We start from the raw sequence: 16,485 nt of genomic DNA on the forward strand, positions 1-16,485 counted from the left end.
ACGGGGAAGCCTCGTGGGCTGCTGTCTATGGGGTCGCACAGAGTCGGACACGACTGAAGCGACTTAGCAGCAGCAGTAGCAGCATTGCCTGTTAGATGAATAGATGACACCCATAGATTACAGATTTTTTTAAGTTACAAAATTGCCTCTTTCTTTCAAAACCACTGTCTCTGTCTTACTCTCCAGCTCCAGTTGTCAGAATCCTGAGATCCAGACTTTGCTCCAAGTCAGAGAACTGACCCGCTGACGTCCCGGCCCTGCGAGGCTTCATCCTCCCGCCACGTGTGCGGCGGGCCTGGGGATCCGGTCCAGCCCACTGGGGGCGTGACTAAGTCGGCCCCGCCCCCGACACAGCGTGAGGCCCGCCCAAGGCCCCGCCCCCGCCTGGTGCCGCGGACGCAAGGCCCCGCCCCCACCCTGCGCCCCGCCCCAGCGCGGGCCCAAGGCAGCCCCTCGGTGGGAAGTAGGCCGTGTTCCTCCGGGCGTGCAGGCTGGAGACAGTCCGTCGTCGTGTCTAAGTCAGTCACTCCCGCAGTCTATCAGCAGGTGGGCCAAACAGAAGTCAGTTCCCACCGACGCAGCTTTGGTCTTCCTGTGTGTGGACGTGCGCCGGGCGCCACTGAGGTTACGCAGCCCGGGGAGACGCGCGCTTGCGAGAAGGGGCTAGGGGTTCGCTAGGTCGGGTGCGCCCCCGCGACTGAAGAACTGACGCTTTTGAGGTTCCCTCGGGGCGGGGCCCGTGAGGCGGACCCCGGCGGGAGGAGCGAACACCGGCGCGCTCCGATGACGTCACGGCGCCCGAGTGCGCCTCCCGCGTGCGCGCCCCCTGCGGGCCCTCCTCCCGGGGCACGCTGGGAGCCCCGACGCGCGTTGCCTCTTGTCTTGCTTCTCCCGCGTGATCGTGGGATCCGCTCTTTGGGGTCCTGCAAGTTACACAACCGAGGGCTGGCCAGTCAGACTTTCCTTCTCAAGTTGAGTAACCCCCGACCTTATTCCCCGCAGAACCGACCCTGGGAAGGACAGACAGCCTTGGCAGAGCGCACTCGCCCGGGTGGCGCCCGGCCTTGTGCTGGGCCTTGGGATAGCCACCCGGCCTCGTGCAGCTTTGGCCCGAGGCCCTGGGAGGCGGGCGGGCAGCTCCCGTGGGGAAGACAATGACGTAAGTGGGACAGCGCCTCGGTGGCTCTGGGCTCAGGTTGTGACAAGGGCTAGCTGAAAACTGTCAGCCTGTGGAGATTGGTTGCGGATATTGAATACGTCTGAACAGTTGTTACAGTTAAACGCTCCGGGAAACAAACTCACTCAAGGACAGCGTGGATAGTGGAGTGCAGTTTAGTACACCAGCGGTCAGAGGCAGAGTCTCCTCTTTAGCTAGGGACCCTGCTCGACTTTTGTGAAAACCTTATATATCTTAAGTGTACTGCTCAAGGCCACATCCCCAAATTCCTTAACCCTAGCCTGGACAGTGTTAAAGGGAGATACAATCAGGTTGCAGCCATGATTCATAATCAGAAGGGGCAGCTGGTTATACACCGTGCTGCCGCTGCTGCTGCTGCTGCTAAGTCGCTTCAGTCGTGTCCGACTCTGTGCGACCCCATAGACGGCAGCCCACGAGGCTTCCCCGTCCCTGGAATTCTCCAGGCAAGAACACTGGAGTGGGTTGCCATTTCCTTCTCCAGTGCATGAAAGTGAAAGGTGAGAGTGAAGTCGATCAGTCGAGTCCGACTCTAGCAACCCCATGGACTTCAAGGCTCCTCCGTCCATGGGATTTTCCAGGCAAAAGTACTGGAGTGGGTGCTGTTGCCACACCAATGGGGGCCATAAAGATTACGGAGGCGATTGACTACATAGGGGATTATTGCATTCTTTTTGGCCATGGGAAATCTTGGTATAGAATCTGGTGTTTATCAGTCCGGGAGTACAATTGGGCCTCAGGTATGTTATCCCCATGGCTACCAGGCACATAGTCCAAAGTTCACTGAAAATGCAAGATGGAGTTTCCTTCTTTCTCAAGATGGAGTCAGCTCGGCGTGTCCCTCTCCTCCTCCACAGCGACGCGCGGTGGCCATGGCGTTAGCTGCTTACGTGTCTGTCCACATACTTACGTATGTTCACGTATACATACCTATTCTTTGTTGTTCAGTTGCTAAGCCGTGTCTGTCCCTTTGTGACCCCGTAGGCTGCAACACACCAGTCTTTCCTGTCCTTCACCATCTCCCAGAGTTTGCTCAAACTCGTGTCAGTTGAGTCAGTGATGCTATCCAACCATCTCATCCTCTCTCATCCCCTTCTCCTCCCACCCTCAATCTTTCTCACCATCAGGGTCTTTGCAATGAGTTTGCCCTTTGCATCATCAAGTATTGGAGCCTCAGCATCAGCCCTTCCAATGACTATTCAGGGTTGATATCCTTTACTATAGATTGGTTTGATCTCCTTGCAGTCCAGGGGGCTCTCAAGAGTCTTCTCCAACACCACAGTTCAAAAGTATCAGTTCTTCAGTTCTCGGCCTTCTTTATGGTCCAACTCTCACATCCATACATGACTACTGGGAAAACCATAGCTTTGACTACACAGACCTTAGTCAGCAAAGTAATGTCTTTGCTTTTTACTACACTGTCTAGGTTTGTCATAACTTTCCTTCCAAGGAGCAAGTGTCTTTTAATTTTGTGGCTGCAGTCTTTGTCCGCAGTAATTTTGGAGCCCAAGGAAAGAAAATATGTCACTGTTTCCACTTTTCCCCTCTATTTGCTATGAAGTGATGGGGCCGGATGCCATGATCTTAGTTTTTTGAAAGTTGAGTTTTAAGCCAGCTTTTTCACTCTCCTCTTTGACCAGCAGCAAGAGGCTCTTTGGTTTCTCTTCACTTTCTGCCATTAGAGCAGTATCATCTCCATATCTGAGGTTGGTGCTATTTCTCCCAGCTTGTACTTCCTCCAGCCTGGCATTTCACATGATGTGCTCTGCATAGAAGTTAAATAAACAGGGTGACAATATGCCGCCTTGCCATACTCGTGTTTGGTATGTCACAGACCCTCCTGTGTGCCCATGAAACTTTTAGCCAAGACAGAGTCTGCCACCGAGCCCTGTGAGTAGCTTAGCATCATTGCCCTTTGACCTCCAAGGAGCCTTTCTGTTCGTGTTAGGGGTGGTCTCCTGGCTTCTAGAATGAGGAATTTGTGGTTTAGGCGGGGGCCCAGCCTCCTCCCTTAATTGTCCTGCTATTCTTGTCTTCCAGTTTCCTCCACAGGGAATGAATCTCCAGTTGCTTTACCCTGGGGGTGGAAGGGGGCCATCTACCTTCTTGCCGTGGTCAGAAGTCTGAAATGCGCCTTAGGGGTTAGAATCGAGGCATCCACAGGCGGATTCTTTTCAGACTCCCGGCTCGGCCTTCTCCAGCTGCTAGAGGCTGCCTGTCTCCACCCTCAAGCCCTCAAGGCTCGGCGACTCCAGCTGCTGCTTCCATCGTCGCTCTTCCTCTCTGATTTTGGCTGGTCTGCTTCTCACCGATCTTCATGATGACGTGGGCCTGCCCAAGTAGTCCAGGATAGTCTCCCCATCTCAGGGTTCTTAACTTGGTCGCATCTGCAGAGACCCCTTTACTAAGGTAACTTGCAGCTTTGGGGATTAGGGCATGGGCGTCTCGGGGCTGTTATTCTGCCTGCTGTTCCTTCTGTCTCCTTTTTACTTGTAAAATGGAACTGTGTGCACAGGAGCAGTGGGAGCGCACGCACAGATGTCAGACCGTTTTCTGGAGGATGAGTGCTTGGGTTTCCATTCCCTAGGCTGCTGTGCTCGACCCTGGCAAAAGCGGAACCCCATCCGCCTGCCCTCCCCACCCCATGTTCCCCCCGCCCCCTGTGTGTCCCCACCTTACTGTGTTGCCCCAGGTATGCCATGTGAACTCCAACACACGTGAGTAATAAACACACTGCCCTGAAGTTTCCTAACGATCTTTGCTGAAGGCTGCCGTGCAGTCACGAGGGTGGGCCAAGTCATGATGCGCGTGGTAAGGCCAAGAGGGGAGTGAGGCAGGTGTGTTGTGACGCTTTTACCGTTTTCCTGATAGACGTTTAGATTGTTGCAGGTTTGGACAGTTGCAAAACGCTGTAGACATTTTGAACATGTCTCCTTGGCTCATGCCTGAATATTCCTCTTGATTGACACACAGAAATGGAGGGGTGTGTAGTGCTTACCTAAGCCACGCTCCACATTTGTTACCTGAAAATCTGGGCTTGCTTCATGGTGGATCTCGAGCCAAAAGACACAAACAAACCAAAGATGGGAGCAGAAAGGCTCTGTTATTCAGAGCGAGTGAGGAGGACCCCGGTGCCCTTTCCCATAGCGCTGTCTCCCGCCAGGGTCCAAGGCTTGTGTGATTGACGTCAGGAGGGTCAGAGGAGGTCATCTCCACCCCTTCCGTCCAGTAGGTCCGGTGGCTGAGACCGCGGGCTCGTCGTCACCAGTGAAACAGAACCGAGAGTCTTTACAGCGGGTGTACCGCCTTCGCTGCTGTTACTTCTCTCGCCTGATAGCAGTGTTGGTTTCTGCATTCCTTTTCCCCTTAAGACCAATTACTAAGACCTGTTTAAGAGCCAGGATCCTGCCCAGGCTTAGATCACGAAACGGCTTTGGCCAAAATGGCTTCTCGTCTGTCAGGGAAGCCGTGCCTGTTTCTTTCCCGGGACACCCTACCATGTCTGTGTGCGTGCGTGTGTGCGCGCACACACGCACACGCACCCCCCACCACGCCTGCTGACACACACACGCATTTCACATGCATTTCATCAGCCAGGACAAGTATCTTTTAAGAAGTGTGCCAGGTGTCTGATTTCCGTGCTCTGGGAAACGCCCACGTCCGCCTGCGGGTGCGGGAGGCAGAGGGAGCCCCCGTCGCGCGGCTCCGCGGGGCGGTCGCGGCCCCCCGCGCCTGCGCCCGCCTCCTCGGGCGCTCCCTCCCCGCGCGGCGGCCTGCCCCGCTGCTGGGCGGCCAAGTGGAAAGTCAGCCGGGGACGGCGGGTTCCACCCGGGAGCTCAGCGGAAAGCGGCGCAGCCTTGCTCGGGGGCACAGGCTCGGCGCGCGTCTCGGAGAGACCCCGGGCCGGGCGGGGAGGGCTGGGGTCCCGCCGTGGGGTTTCGGGTGGGCGAGCGCCGGCCTCGGGGCCGCTCGGCCCCGGCGCCGCCAGGCCCCGCCCCCGGGGCCCCGCCCGGGCCGTGACCCTCCCGCCTGGCGGAAGAGGCGGCTCGGCGCTCGGGTCTGCGGCGGCTGGAGGTGAGATCCGCGGTCCGGGGGGAGCGGGGCGCCGCGGCATTTCGGGGTCCTCCGGCCACCGACCGCGGGGCGGCTGACTCCCGGGCCCGAGGAAAGGCGCGGGCCGGGGGCATCGGGAGTCCTCTCCCTAGGGTGGCCCCGGCCCGCCGCTGCGCTCACCCCAGGCCCCCGGACACATGCGGGGCCTCCGGCGGGCGTGGAAGGCGGCGGCGGCCCTGGGTGGCCCCGCACGGGCCGCGGCGCGCCCCCGCTCCCTGCGGCCCCCGGCGCCCCGCAGAGGTAACCGCGCGGCGCCGGGGGGAGGCTGGGCCGTAGCCGAGGCGGAAGGGACGCAGGCCTGTGCCCGGCGCCGTCTTGCGCAGCAGCTTTTCAGTCGCCGCGCTTTTAAGCGTTAATTCGGGGCCGTTATTGAGATCGTGGGCCGTGACTCGGCCAGGGGGCAGCCCGGCTGGTGGGAGTCCTGATTCCCAAGGAGGCCGTGGGCGGGACGCGTTCTTGTTCCTGCCCGGATCAGGCAGCCTCACCGGGGGCTTGTGAGGAGGCTGTACACACAGCGTCTTTGGGGATGTTTATCCTTTCTCATGGATTTTCAAAGGGATGGGTGTCCATTGGAGGCTACGAAGCCCCGGCGTCAACGGAAGAATACTCAGGAGAAGTCGGGTCAGGGCTGGGGCGTCTCAGCTGCTGGGATCTGCATCCTACCAGGGAGAGGCGAGAGCCCTCCTGTAAGGCTGGGAGCCAGGCAGCTGCAGGGCCGGGGGCGCAGGTGGGGAGCAGTGTTGGTCCGTGGGGCCTGGGACCGCCTGCTGGCCCCCTTCCTGGGATGACAGGACTCTGAGTCAGGGCTGGGCTGGCCACACCCTGGGCTGGGGGTGGGGTGGGTCTGGTTTTGCTCTGGGCAGTGAGCTGGGTGGCCTCTCCAGGGATGGCCCGTCCCGTGATGACGTGTGGAGTGGCCCGGCACCCGTGCCCTGGCCTCAGTTTCTTAGCAGGCTCCCTGCCGGGACGCGCAGACACGAGTCTGTGACTCTTGCCTGACTGTTAGCACTAGAGCTCTCCCAGCAGGAAAGGAATGAGAGCCTTTGCCTGAGCTGGCTTTCTGCCCACTGTGGGCTCCGTCAGCCTGCAGATGGAGGGGCGTCCCCCGCTGAGCCAGGCCGGGGAATCTCACATGGGTCTGGGTCACCCTGTTTCCGGAGACCTGGGAAGGCATGGGTTCCAGGCTCTGGTCTTCACTGAACGGTTGCTCTTTGTATGAAACCCACTCCCTGCCCCGAACCCAGGCAGCCCCCCAGCTCCTGGCTCGCCATGGGCTCCTCTCCTGCGGGCCCCGCCTTCTGGGCCACAGGCAGCAGCAGCTCTGCGTGGCCCTCCTATCCCAGACCTGCTGGCCAGAGGCCTCCCTCCACTCAGCCTCCTTGGTGAGCTGGCTTCTCGGGGGCAGGTCCCCAGGCTGAGTCAGAGTGAGGTGGAGGGCATGCCCTGCACCGATTGCCAGCGCCCGGAGGGATCGTGGGAGCAGGCGCCCCGGGTGGCTCCTCGAGTGCACCCTCGAGTGCAGGTCACTGGGCCTGGGGTCCCCAGCCCACCTGTCCAGGGCCCCTGAAGCCGGTGCCCCTGAGGAGCTGCTGGTGACCACAGGCGCCTGCCCCCCCATGCAGGGGCTTCGGGGTGGGGAGGGCCCAGGTGCGTCCTGGGAGTCGGCTCCAGCCCCTGTGCCCCCAGCTGAGTCTCCAGGCCTTCTGGCCCACAGGCCCCCTCCTCCCCCCCTGCCCTGGCTCAGGCAGGGAAGAGGCAGAGCTTTGGGTGGCAGGCTCGCGTTTCCGCTTCCTCCTGTGCGGGTGGGTGGTGCCCAGGAGGCTGCGAGTGGGGGCTGGGGTATGAGAGCCGCCTCTGCTCCCGCAGCGGCGCCCCGAGCTCTGTGGCTTGTGGTGTCTTTGCCAGGGAGCCCCCTCCCACTCCTGATCCTGGCGGTGAGGTGGATAGAGGCATGGAAGCAGGGAAGCGCGGCAGGCGGGAGCCTCTCCTGGGGTGTGCTCTCCTGGGGCCCTGTGGGGTGCTGCCCGCCAGTGGCTCTGGCCCCTCAGACCTTGAGAGCTTGGCTGAAATGTTTTCCTATTTCCCCTGCCTCTGCCAGGAAACCCTTCACTTCCCACCATGAAGCTGGACATCCAGTGTGAGCAGCTGAGCGACGCCCGCTGGACCGAGCTGCTGCCTCTGATCCAGCAGTACGAGGTGGTCAGGTAGGACCGCTGTGCCCGCTGACCTGGGGGCCCACCCTTCCGGGGGTGAGCTGTGGTCCCAGGTCACGTCATTTAGAAAAAGTCGAGGTGTCAGTCACTCCATTGTGTCCAACTCTCCGCGACCCCATGGACTGTAGCCCCCCCAGTCCTCTGTCCATGGGCTTCTCCAGGCAAGAATACTGGAGTGGGTTGCCATTCCCTTCTCCAGGGGATCTTCCTGACCCAGGATCGAACTTGGGTCTCCCTTGTTGCAGGGAGACTCTTTACTGGCTGAGCCACCAGGGAGACCCTCACACTTGTAGATGCACGATACAGACCTTGCGTGTTTTTCTGCGGCGTGAAGTATTACTCTCTTTGTACTTTCCCAGCCATTTGAAGGTAAACTCTGGAGAAGGCGATGGCACCCCACTCCAGTACTCTTGCCTGGAAAATCCCATGGACGGAGGAGCCTGGTAGGCTGCAGTCCATGGGGTCGCTAAGAGTCAGACACGACCGAAGCAACTTAGCAGCAGAAGGTAAACTCATTCTGGCTGGGCCTGCAGGTCCGAGTGTCCCCTTCCCCTGGGCATGAAGGTGCTGCAGCCTGCTCCTGGGGGCAGTGTGCCCCCTGCCCTCCCAGGCTGTGGCCGAATCTGAGCCCAGACTTGCCCTCTAACCCAGAAGTTCCTCAGGGCTCACAAGCAAGAGACAAGAGCCTGTCTGCTTCACGTTTTCCTTTTGGATTCATTTGAAGTAGTCTTAGGTTTACGGAAGAGTCACAAAAATGAGGCAGGGTCCCCTGTGCCCCATCACCTGGGGCGCTGGTCAAGGTGAGGCGCTGACATGGCCTGGGCTCACGTCACCGGCTTGTCTGAGTGCGTTGTGCAGCCCCCACGGCCCCTCCCGTCTGTGATGGCCTCTCTGTCCCCCTGGTCTTTGGCTGCCTCACGGTGGGGTCTGCCCGCTGGGGCTCTGCTGAAGGTCCTCTGACACCTTCCCGTGGTTGAGTCACGCATCTTTGGGAAGACAGCACAGTGGCAGTGTGTCCTGCCTGGCATGCTGTGCCTCGGGGGCATTGTCCTGGTGGTGCCACAGGGTCACGCCCGGTGGTCACCGTGGCTGCTGATGAGGGGGTCTTGCCAGTTCTCGGGGTGAGACACCTTCAGACTCTGCTAACATTTTGCTTCTGCTCAGAGCTTTGCCCACCTGTCTTTGCATCTGTTGGTGGGTCTTGCCAGACAGCATTACTGGGACTTTGTCCAACTGGGGTTCTGATTTCTGCACCCCTTCCACACTTATTGTCTTTTCCGGGTGAGAGCTGGCATCCCTCCCACCTGTGTCGACTCAATTGTTTTCTTAGTTGTGTGGCAGTGGTGCTGGGTCGCGCTCTGGCACGTTCTGCGCTGGCCTCCCCGGGACCTGCAGCGGGGCCGTGCCCTCGAGCTGTTCCATCTGGAGGACTGAGAAACCTCCAGGTTTGTCTCCTGGAGGTGGACAGGCGCTGTACCCACTGCCTGTGCCCCGTGGAAGCTGTGGAGGCACGCGTCCCTCCGTGTGCCTTTATCTTCAGTTACCATCAGTTTCACGAGATGATCCACTCACTTTTTTCTCTTTCATCGTAAGATGTGTTGTGACCTACGTTGTTCAGTGTTGGCCCAAGTGAAAGGTTGTTGCTGAGCCGTGAAAGATGCCAGGATTCTTGGCCTCCGCAGGAGAAGAATTCAATCCAGGGCCAGCGACGAGGCTTGATCACTCAGACCTTTTGTGTGATAAAGTTTTATTAAAGCACAAAGGAGACAGCTTCTGAACAGACATCAGAAGGGGGCAGAAAGAGTGCCCCCCACTAGTCTGTAGCCGGATGTTATATAGCTACTAGCAGTCTGCTCATTAGAGAAAGCGCTTCCCTTGTGGCTCAGCTGGTAAAGAATCCACCTGCAATGCGGAGACCCGGGTTCGATCCCTGGCTTGGGAAGATCCCCTGGAGAAGGGAACCCACTCCACTGTTCTGGCCTGGAGAATTCCATGGACTGTAAAGTCCCTGGGGTCGCAAAGAGTCAGATACGACAGGGCGATTGTGCCCTCCAAGAGTCTGCTTCCCAGTCCTGTGTAGGTTCTGGCAGCTCAGTGGTGGGGTTGATGGTGACCACCTCCAAGAGGGCTCACGCCATGCCCAGGCCTGCTGCACCCAGAGCCCCTGTCCCTGCGGCAGTCCACTGCTGACCTGTACCTCCAGCGAACTAAAATGGACTGAAATGGGTGAATTTAACTCAGATGACCATTATATCTACTACTGTGGGCAGGAATCCCTTAGAAGAACTGGAGTAGCCATCATGGTCAACAAAAGAGTCCAAAATGCAGTACTTGGATGCAATCTCAAAAATGACAGAATGATCCCTGTTTGTTTCCAAGGCAAACCATTCAGTATCACGGTAATCCAAGCCTATGCCCCAACCAGTAATGCTGAAGAAGCTGAAGTTGAACAGTTCTATGAAGACCTACAAGACCTTTTAGAACTAACACGCAAAAAAGATGTCCTTTTCATTATAGGGGACTGGAATGCAAAAGTAGGAAATCAAGAAACACCTGGAGTAACAGGCAAATTTGGCCTTGGAATGCGGAATGAAGCAGGGCAAAGACTAATAGACTTTTGCCAAGAGAACGCACTGGTCGTAGCAAACACCTTCTTCCGACAACACAAGAGAAGACTCTACACATGGACATCACCAGATGGTCAACACCGAAATCACATTGATTATATTCTTTGCAGCCAAAGATGGAGAAGTTCTATATAGTCAGCAAAAACAAGACTGGGAACTGACTGTGGCTCAGATCATGAACTCCTTATTGCCAAATTCAGACTTAAATTGAACATAGGGAAAACCACTAGACCATTCAGGTATGACCTAAATCAAATCCCTTAGGATTATACAGTGGAAGTGAGAAATAGATTTAAGGGACTAGATCTGATAGATAGAGTGCCTGATGAACTATGGAATGAGGTTCATGACATTGTACAGGAGACAGGGATCAAGACCATCCCCAAGAGAAAAAAATGCAAAAAAGCAAAATGGCTGTCTGAGGAGGCCTTACAAAAAGCTGTGAAAAGGAGAGAGGCAAAAAGCAAAGGAGAAAAGGAAAGATATAAGCATCTGAATGCAGAGTTCCAAAGAATAGCAAGAAGAGATAAGAAAGCCTTCTTCAGTGATCAATGCAAAGAAATAGAAGAAAACAGCAGAATGGGAAAGACTGGAGATCTCTTCAAGAAAATCAGAGATACCAAGGGAACATTTCATGCAAAGATGGGCTTGATAAAGGACAGAAATGGTATGGACCTAACAGAAGCAGAAGATATTAAGAAGAGGTGGCAAGAATACACAGAAGAACTGTACAAAAAAGACCTTCACGACCCAGATAACCACGATGGTGTGATCACTCACCTAGAGCCAGACATCCTGGAATGTGAAGTCAAATGGGCCTTAGAAAGCATCACTACGAACAAAGCTAGTGGAGGTGATGGAATTCCAGTTGAGCTATTTTCAGTCCTAAAAGATGATGCTGTGAAAATGCTGCACTCAATATGCCAGCACATTTGGAAAACTCAGCAGTGGCCACAGGACTGGAAAAGGTCAGTTTTCATTCCAATCCCAAAGAAAGGCAATGCCAAAGCATGCTCAAACTACCGCACAATTGCACTCATCTCACACGCTAGTAAAGTAATGCTCTAAATTCTCCAAGCCAGGCTTTAGCAATACGTGAACCATAAACTTCCAGATGTTCAAGCTGGTTTTAGAAAAGGCAGAGGAACCAGAGTTCAAATTGCCAACATCCGCTGGATCATGGAAAAAGCAAGAGAGTTCCAGAAAAACATCTATTTCTGCTTTATTGACTATGCCAAAGCCTTTGATCGTGTGGATCACAATAAACTGGAAAACTCTTCAAGAGATGGGAATACCAGACCACCTGACCAGCCTCTTGAGAAATCTGTATGCAGGTCAGGAAGCAACAGTTAGAACTGGACATGGAACAACAGACTTTCCACATAGGAAAAGGAGTACGTCAAGGCTGTACATTGTCACCCTGCTTATTTAACTTCTATGCAGAGGACATCATGAGAAACGCTGGGCTGGAAGAAGCACAAGCTGGAATCAAGATTGCCCGGAGAAATATCAATAACCTCAGATATGCAGATGACGCCACCCTTATGGCAGAAAGTGAAGAGGAGCTAAAAAGCCTCTTGATGAAAGTGAAAGAGGAGAGTGAAAAAGTTGGCTTAAAGCTCAACATTCAGAAAATGAAGATCATGGCATCTGGTCCCATCACTTCATGGCAAATAGATGGAGAAACAGTGGAAACTGTCAGACTTTATTTTTTTGAGCTCCAAAATCACTGCAGATGGTGACTTGCAGCCATGAAATTAAAAGATGCTTACTCCTTGGAAGGAAAGTTACGACCAACCTAGATAGCATATTCAAAAGCAGAGACATTACTTTACCAACAAAGTTCCATCTCGTCAAGGGTGTGGTTTTTCTAGTGGTCATGTATGGATGTGATAGTTGGATTATAAAGCTGAGTGCCGAATAATTGACGCTTTTGAGCTGTGGTGTTGAAGACTCTTGAGAGTCCCTTGCATAGCAAGGAAATGCAACCAGTCCATCCTAAAGGAAATCCTTCCTGAATGTTCATTGGAAGGACTGATGTTGCAGCTGAAACTCCAGTACTTTGGCCACCTGATGTGAAGAACTGACTCATTGGAAAAGACCCTGATGCTGGGAAAGACTGAGGGCAGGAAGAGAAGGGGACGACAGAGGATGGTTGGATGGCATCAGCGACTTAATGGACGTGAGTTTGGGTGAACTCCGGGAGTTGGTGATGGACAGGGAGGCCTGGCGTGCTGCGGTTAATGGGCTTGCAAAGAGTCGGAGACGACTGAGCGACTGAACTGAACTGAATTAGAGAAAGGTGTCCCAAAACTCAGAGACTGGCACCAGGCCCCTCACCCACAATATGCATTTTGAGATAACATTGGCACCTGGTGAGTCATCCCGAGCCATAAAACAGTTAACAGAAATCTTGAGGAAAGGCAGGTTTCCAAGTAAGGACATCGTGTCATCAACACAGCTTAAGAGAACATTCGTGTGAGTAACACATACTGGTGTCAGGCAAGTGGGTTCTGAGTCTTAGGCAGAACCAACTTGAAGACAGTCTGGGGTGGACACAGTTCATTGACGAAGCTCAAGAGAACATCTGCGTGAGGAAATTGCAGCAGCTCAAGGCTGAGAAGAGGCCTGCAGGAACCAGGTGTTGTCACGGCAACACAGAGTTTTAAAAGTGACCTTTTGTAAAATTTGTGTGAAGGTGAAGTCGCTCAGTCGTGTCCGACTCTTCGGACCCTGTGGACTGTAACCTACTAGGCTTCTCCGTCCCTGGGACTCTCCAGGCAAGAACACTGGAGTGGGTTGCCATTTAATCTGACATTTGCAGTTTGTTTCCTGCTGCCGCTTAAGAGAGAGAAAAAATGTCTGACCCTTGCAGCCTGTTTGCTCCGTTCAGAGCCCCGTGGCCTTCCTGCCTGTTGCCCTGTCACAGGACGCTCCCCGTCCGCTGTGTGCAGTGACGGTGTGTCTGCCCACAGGCTGGACGACTGTGGCCTCACGGAGGTGCGCTGCAAGGACATCGGGTCCGCGCTGCAGGCCAACCCGTCCCTGACAGAGCTCAGCCTGCGCACCAATGAGCTGGGCGACGGCGGCGTGCTCCTGGTCCTCCAGGGCCTGCGGAGCCCCACCTGCAAGATCCAGAAGCTCAGGTGCGCCACCTGCCATTCCTGCCCTGGGCCCCGAGTCTCCCACAGCCGTGGGTGGCTTGTCTTCGTAAGGGGCTGGCTGGCTCTCGGGCCCCCTGACGCCCCGTGTCTCCAGCCTCCAGAACTGCTGCCTGACGGAGGCTGGCTGCCAGGTCCTGCCGGGCGTGCTGCGCTCCCTGCCCACCCTGCGCGAGCTGCACCTCAGCGACAACCCACTGGGGGATGCCGGCCTGCGGCTGCTCTGTGAGGGGCTCCTGGACCCCCAGTGCCGCCTGGAGAAGCTGCAGTGAGTGTGCCTTCCCCGGGGCCCTGCATGGCCTCACCGCCCGGGGCATCCCCGCCATCCCCTGCGTTGTGTGGCGTGTCTGCCCTGGGCAGGCTCCCTCCCAGTTCATCGCCCGCAGGGAGCTTTGAGGCAGCCCAGTGGCCCTGGGGAGCCTAGATGGGGTCAGTGTCAGTTGGAGGAGGCTGAGCCTGACAGGCCCAGCTGGGCCAGGTCTCTACCAGGGAGACAGCCCCCGGCCCGTGCTGTCCCGCTTGGGAGCCCACCAGCCTCTGCTGTCTTCATCACTGTGGCAGGGGGACATGAGACCCGGACGGGTGTCCTCTGGGCCAGGCTCAGGGCTGACTGCTGCCCGCCCCCAGGCTGGAGTACTGCAACCTAACGGCCGCCAGTTGCGAGCCCCTGGCCGCGGTGCTCAGGGCCACGCGGGACCTGAAGGAGCTCGTGGTGAGCAACAATGACATCGGCGAGGCTGGCGTCCAGGTGCTGTGCCGGGGCCTGGCAGAGTCCGCTTGCCAGCTGGAGACTCTCAAGTAAGCTGTGGTCGGGAGTGGAGCAGGGCGGGGCAGGGGCGGGGTGGGGGCTCCCCAGCTCCTGGCGCCTCTTGTGCCCCCAGATTGGAGAACTGTGGCCTCACGGCGGCCAACTGCAAGGACCTGTGTGGGATCGTGGCCTCCCAGGCCTCGCTGAAGGACCTGGACCTGGGCAGCAACCGGCTGGGCGACGCGGGCCTGGCGGAGCTGTGCCCCGGGCTGCTGAGCCCCAGCTCCCAGCTCAGGACCCTGTGGTGAGTCCGTCCCCGGGCGGGGCAGGCAGACGGACACCCCTGAGCGTGTCAGGGTCTCTGTGTTGACGGGGACCCCACCCCGCAGGCTCTGGGAGTGCGACCTCACCGTCAGCGGCTGCAGAGACCTCTGCCGCATCCTCCAGGCCAAGAAGACCCTGAAAGAGCTGAGCCTGGCAGGCAATGGCCTGGGGGACGAGGGTGCCCAGCTGCTGTGCGAGAGCCTGCTGCAGCCCGGCTGCCAGCTGGAGTCCCTGTGGTGAGGGGCCGCGGGTGCTCGGGGCCGAACGGGGTGGGGTATGGGGGCCGACAGCGCTGGGGTCTGGGGGGGCCGGCCAGGAGGGTGCCGTGGCCGCCTGAGGACGGGGCGCGCTTGGGGGACCCCCGAAGTGCGGTCCGAGGCGACTGCAGCCCCTGCTGCCCTCAGGGTGAAGTCCTGCGGGTTCACGGCCGCCTGCTGCCAGCACTTTGGTTCCGTGCTGACCCAGAACAAGCGCCTCTTGGAGCTGCAGCTGAGCAGCAACCCGCTGGGCGACGCGGGCGTCCACGTGCTGTGCCAGGCCCTGGGCCAGCCGGGCACCGTGCTGCGGGTGCTCTGGTGAGCTGCTGGGGCGGGGGTATGTCCGCCGGGGGTGGCGGTGGGGATGCCCAGGACCTAGACCCCCTGGTGCCCCACTATCGGTGGCCGCCTGGGGGCACGCCCTCCGCCTGACCGCAGCTCCACCCTCTGCCCAGGGTGGGCGACTGTGAGCTGACAAACAGCAGCTGTGGCGGCCTGGCCTCACTCCTGCTGGCCAGCCGCAGCCTGCGGGAGCTGGACCTGAGCAACAACGGCCTGGGCGACCCTGGCGTCCTGCAGCTGCTGGGCAGCCTGGAGCAGCCTGCCTGCGGCCTGGAGCAGCTGGTGTGAGTGGCCGTGGGGCGGGGGTGGCGGGGTGTAGGTGGGCAGGGACAGGCAGGTGAGGTGTGAAGGTGGGGTGGGGCGCTTGGCTCCTCTCACCCCGTTCCCCTCTCCGCTCCTCCCCTGCAGCCTGTATGACATCTACTGGACCGAGGCGGTGGATGAGCGCCTGCGGGCCGTGGAGGAGAGCAAGCCCGGCCTGCGGATCATCTCCTAAGCCCGGTCCCCCACTGGGCTTTAACTGAGAAAAGGTCAGATCAGCTCATTTCTGGCAGAGAACTTTAGGCACTTTATTAAAATCCCTTTTTTGGCAGCAGGCGTCTTTGTCCATACTTGGCCCCATGAGGTGCTGGTGTAGAGTGAGGTTTTCACGACCTCTTGTAGTGGCTTGAAGCCAGTCAGGGGTCCAGGGTCCCGGCCAGGAGTGTGCCTGGCAAGCTCCTCCACGGGGCTCTGGTCTGAGCTCCCAGGCGCTGGCAGGACCCCTGCAACCCACCCAGGCCTTCCTCCAGTTTGTGAGAAGAGCATCCCACCTGCACTGAGGGGCCCTGGAAGGGGGCCTGCCTCGCCTCAGCCGGCGGCGCCCCCGGCTGCCCATGTGCGAGCTGCTCCCGGGGCCCAGCTCCCAGCGGTGGCCAGCTCCTGAGCGCTCTCCGGGTAGAGAGGCTGGAGCCCTGTGGGCAGAAGCGCAGGGTCCCCCCCCCCCCCCCCCCCCCCCCCCCGCCCGCATCGAGCTGGCCTCTGTCGTGCTGTGGGTGAGCCCACAGGGCTGACCTGCTCTCAGCAGCACAAACAAGGTGTAGATGCTGGGCAGCTTCCAGAGAGTCTGAAGCCTGTGCAGTTCAGTTCCTGCCTTCACTACAAAGCCCTTCACGGTGCTTCTTACCCTCCCCCAGAACAGGCTCCATGGAGAAATGGGTGGTCCTAGTCTAGGTGGGAGATGCTCAAGGGGCCAGAAACAAGGGATCTCCTGGGGACGGCAGAGGCAGGGAGGCGGGCTGGGACAAGAGTGACCCCGAGCCCCGGGGGAGCTGGGTGGGCAGGACGCGTCGTGCTCCTGTAACAGCGGGAAGGCATCAGCCCTGAGCCCTGATCAAAGCTGCATCAAGGCCCTGTGTCTCCTCCCAAAGTGAGGAAGCCCAACAAAGCCAGAGGCTGAGAAACAGCTCAATAACTCAAATGCTCGAGTGCAGGGGTGGGCACAGCTGTGAAGCCGAGCCTTCACT

At 58.0% G+C, this 16,485-nt stretch overlaps 1 protein-coding gene across 3 annotated transcripts; it reads left to right on the plus strand.

The window, feature by feature from the left end:
- The first annotated feature begins 524 nt into the window (after positions 1-524).
- RNH1 (ribonuclease/angiogenin inhibitor 1) lies at positions 525-15,572 on the plus strand. 3 transcript variants are annotated; one of them, XM_052661949.1, is made up of 10 exons: positions 525-546; positions 7,407-7,512; positions 13,124-13,294; positions 13,407-13,577; positions 13,937-14,107; positions 14,191-14,361; positions 14,447-14,617; positions 14,786-14,956; positions 15,094-15,264; positions 15,389-15,572. In XM_052661949.1, the coding sequence occupies exons 2-10, from the start codon at positions 7,427-7,429 to the stop codon at positions 15,474-15,476; spliced, it is 1,371 nt and encodes a 456-aa protein (XP_052517909.1). In that variant the 5' UTR covers positions 525-546; positions 7,407-7,426; the 3' UTR covers positions 15,477-15,572. The 3 variants fall into 3 exon arrangements, with proteins under 3 accessions (XP_052517909.1, XP_052517907.1, XP_052517908.1); XM_052661947.1 differs by lacking the exon at positions 525-546 and adding an exon at positions 4,748-4,820; XM_052661948.1 differs by lacking the exon at positions 525-546 and adding an exon at positions 5,137-5,269.
- Positions 15,573-16,485: the final 913 nt, after the last annotated feature.

This window comes from Budorcas taxicolor, chromosome 25, assembly GCF_023091745.1.
Source record: "Budorcas taxicolor isolate Tak-1 chromosome 25, Takin1.1, whole genome shotgun sequence".
Classification (NCBI taxonomy): domain Eukaryota; kingdom Metazoa; phylum Chordata; class Mammalia; order Artiodactyla; family Bovidae; genus Budorcas; species Budorcas taxicolor.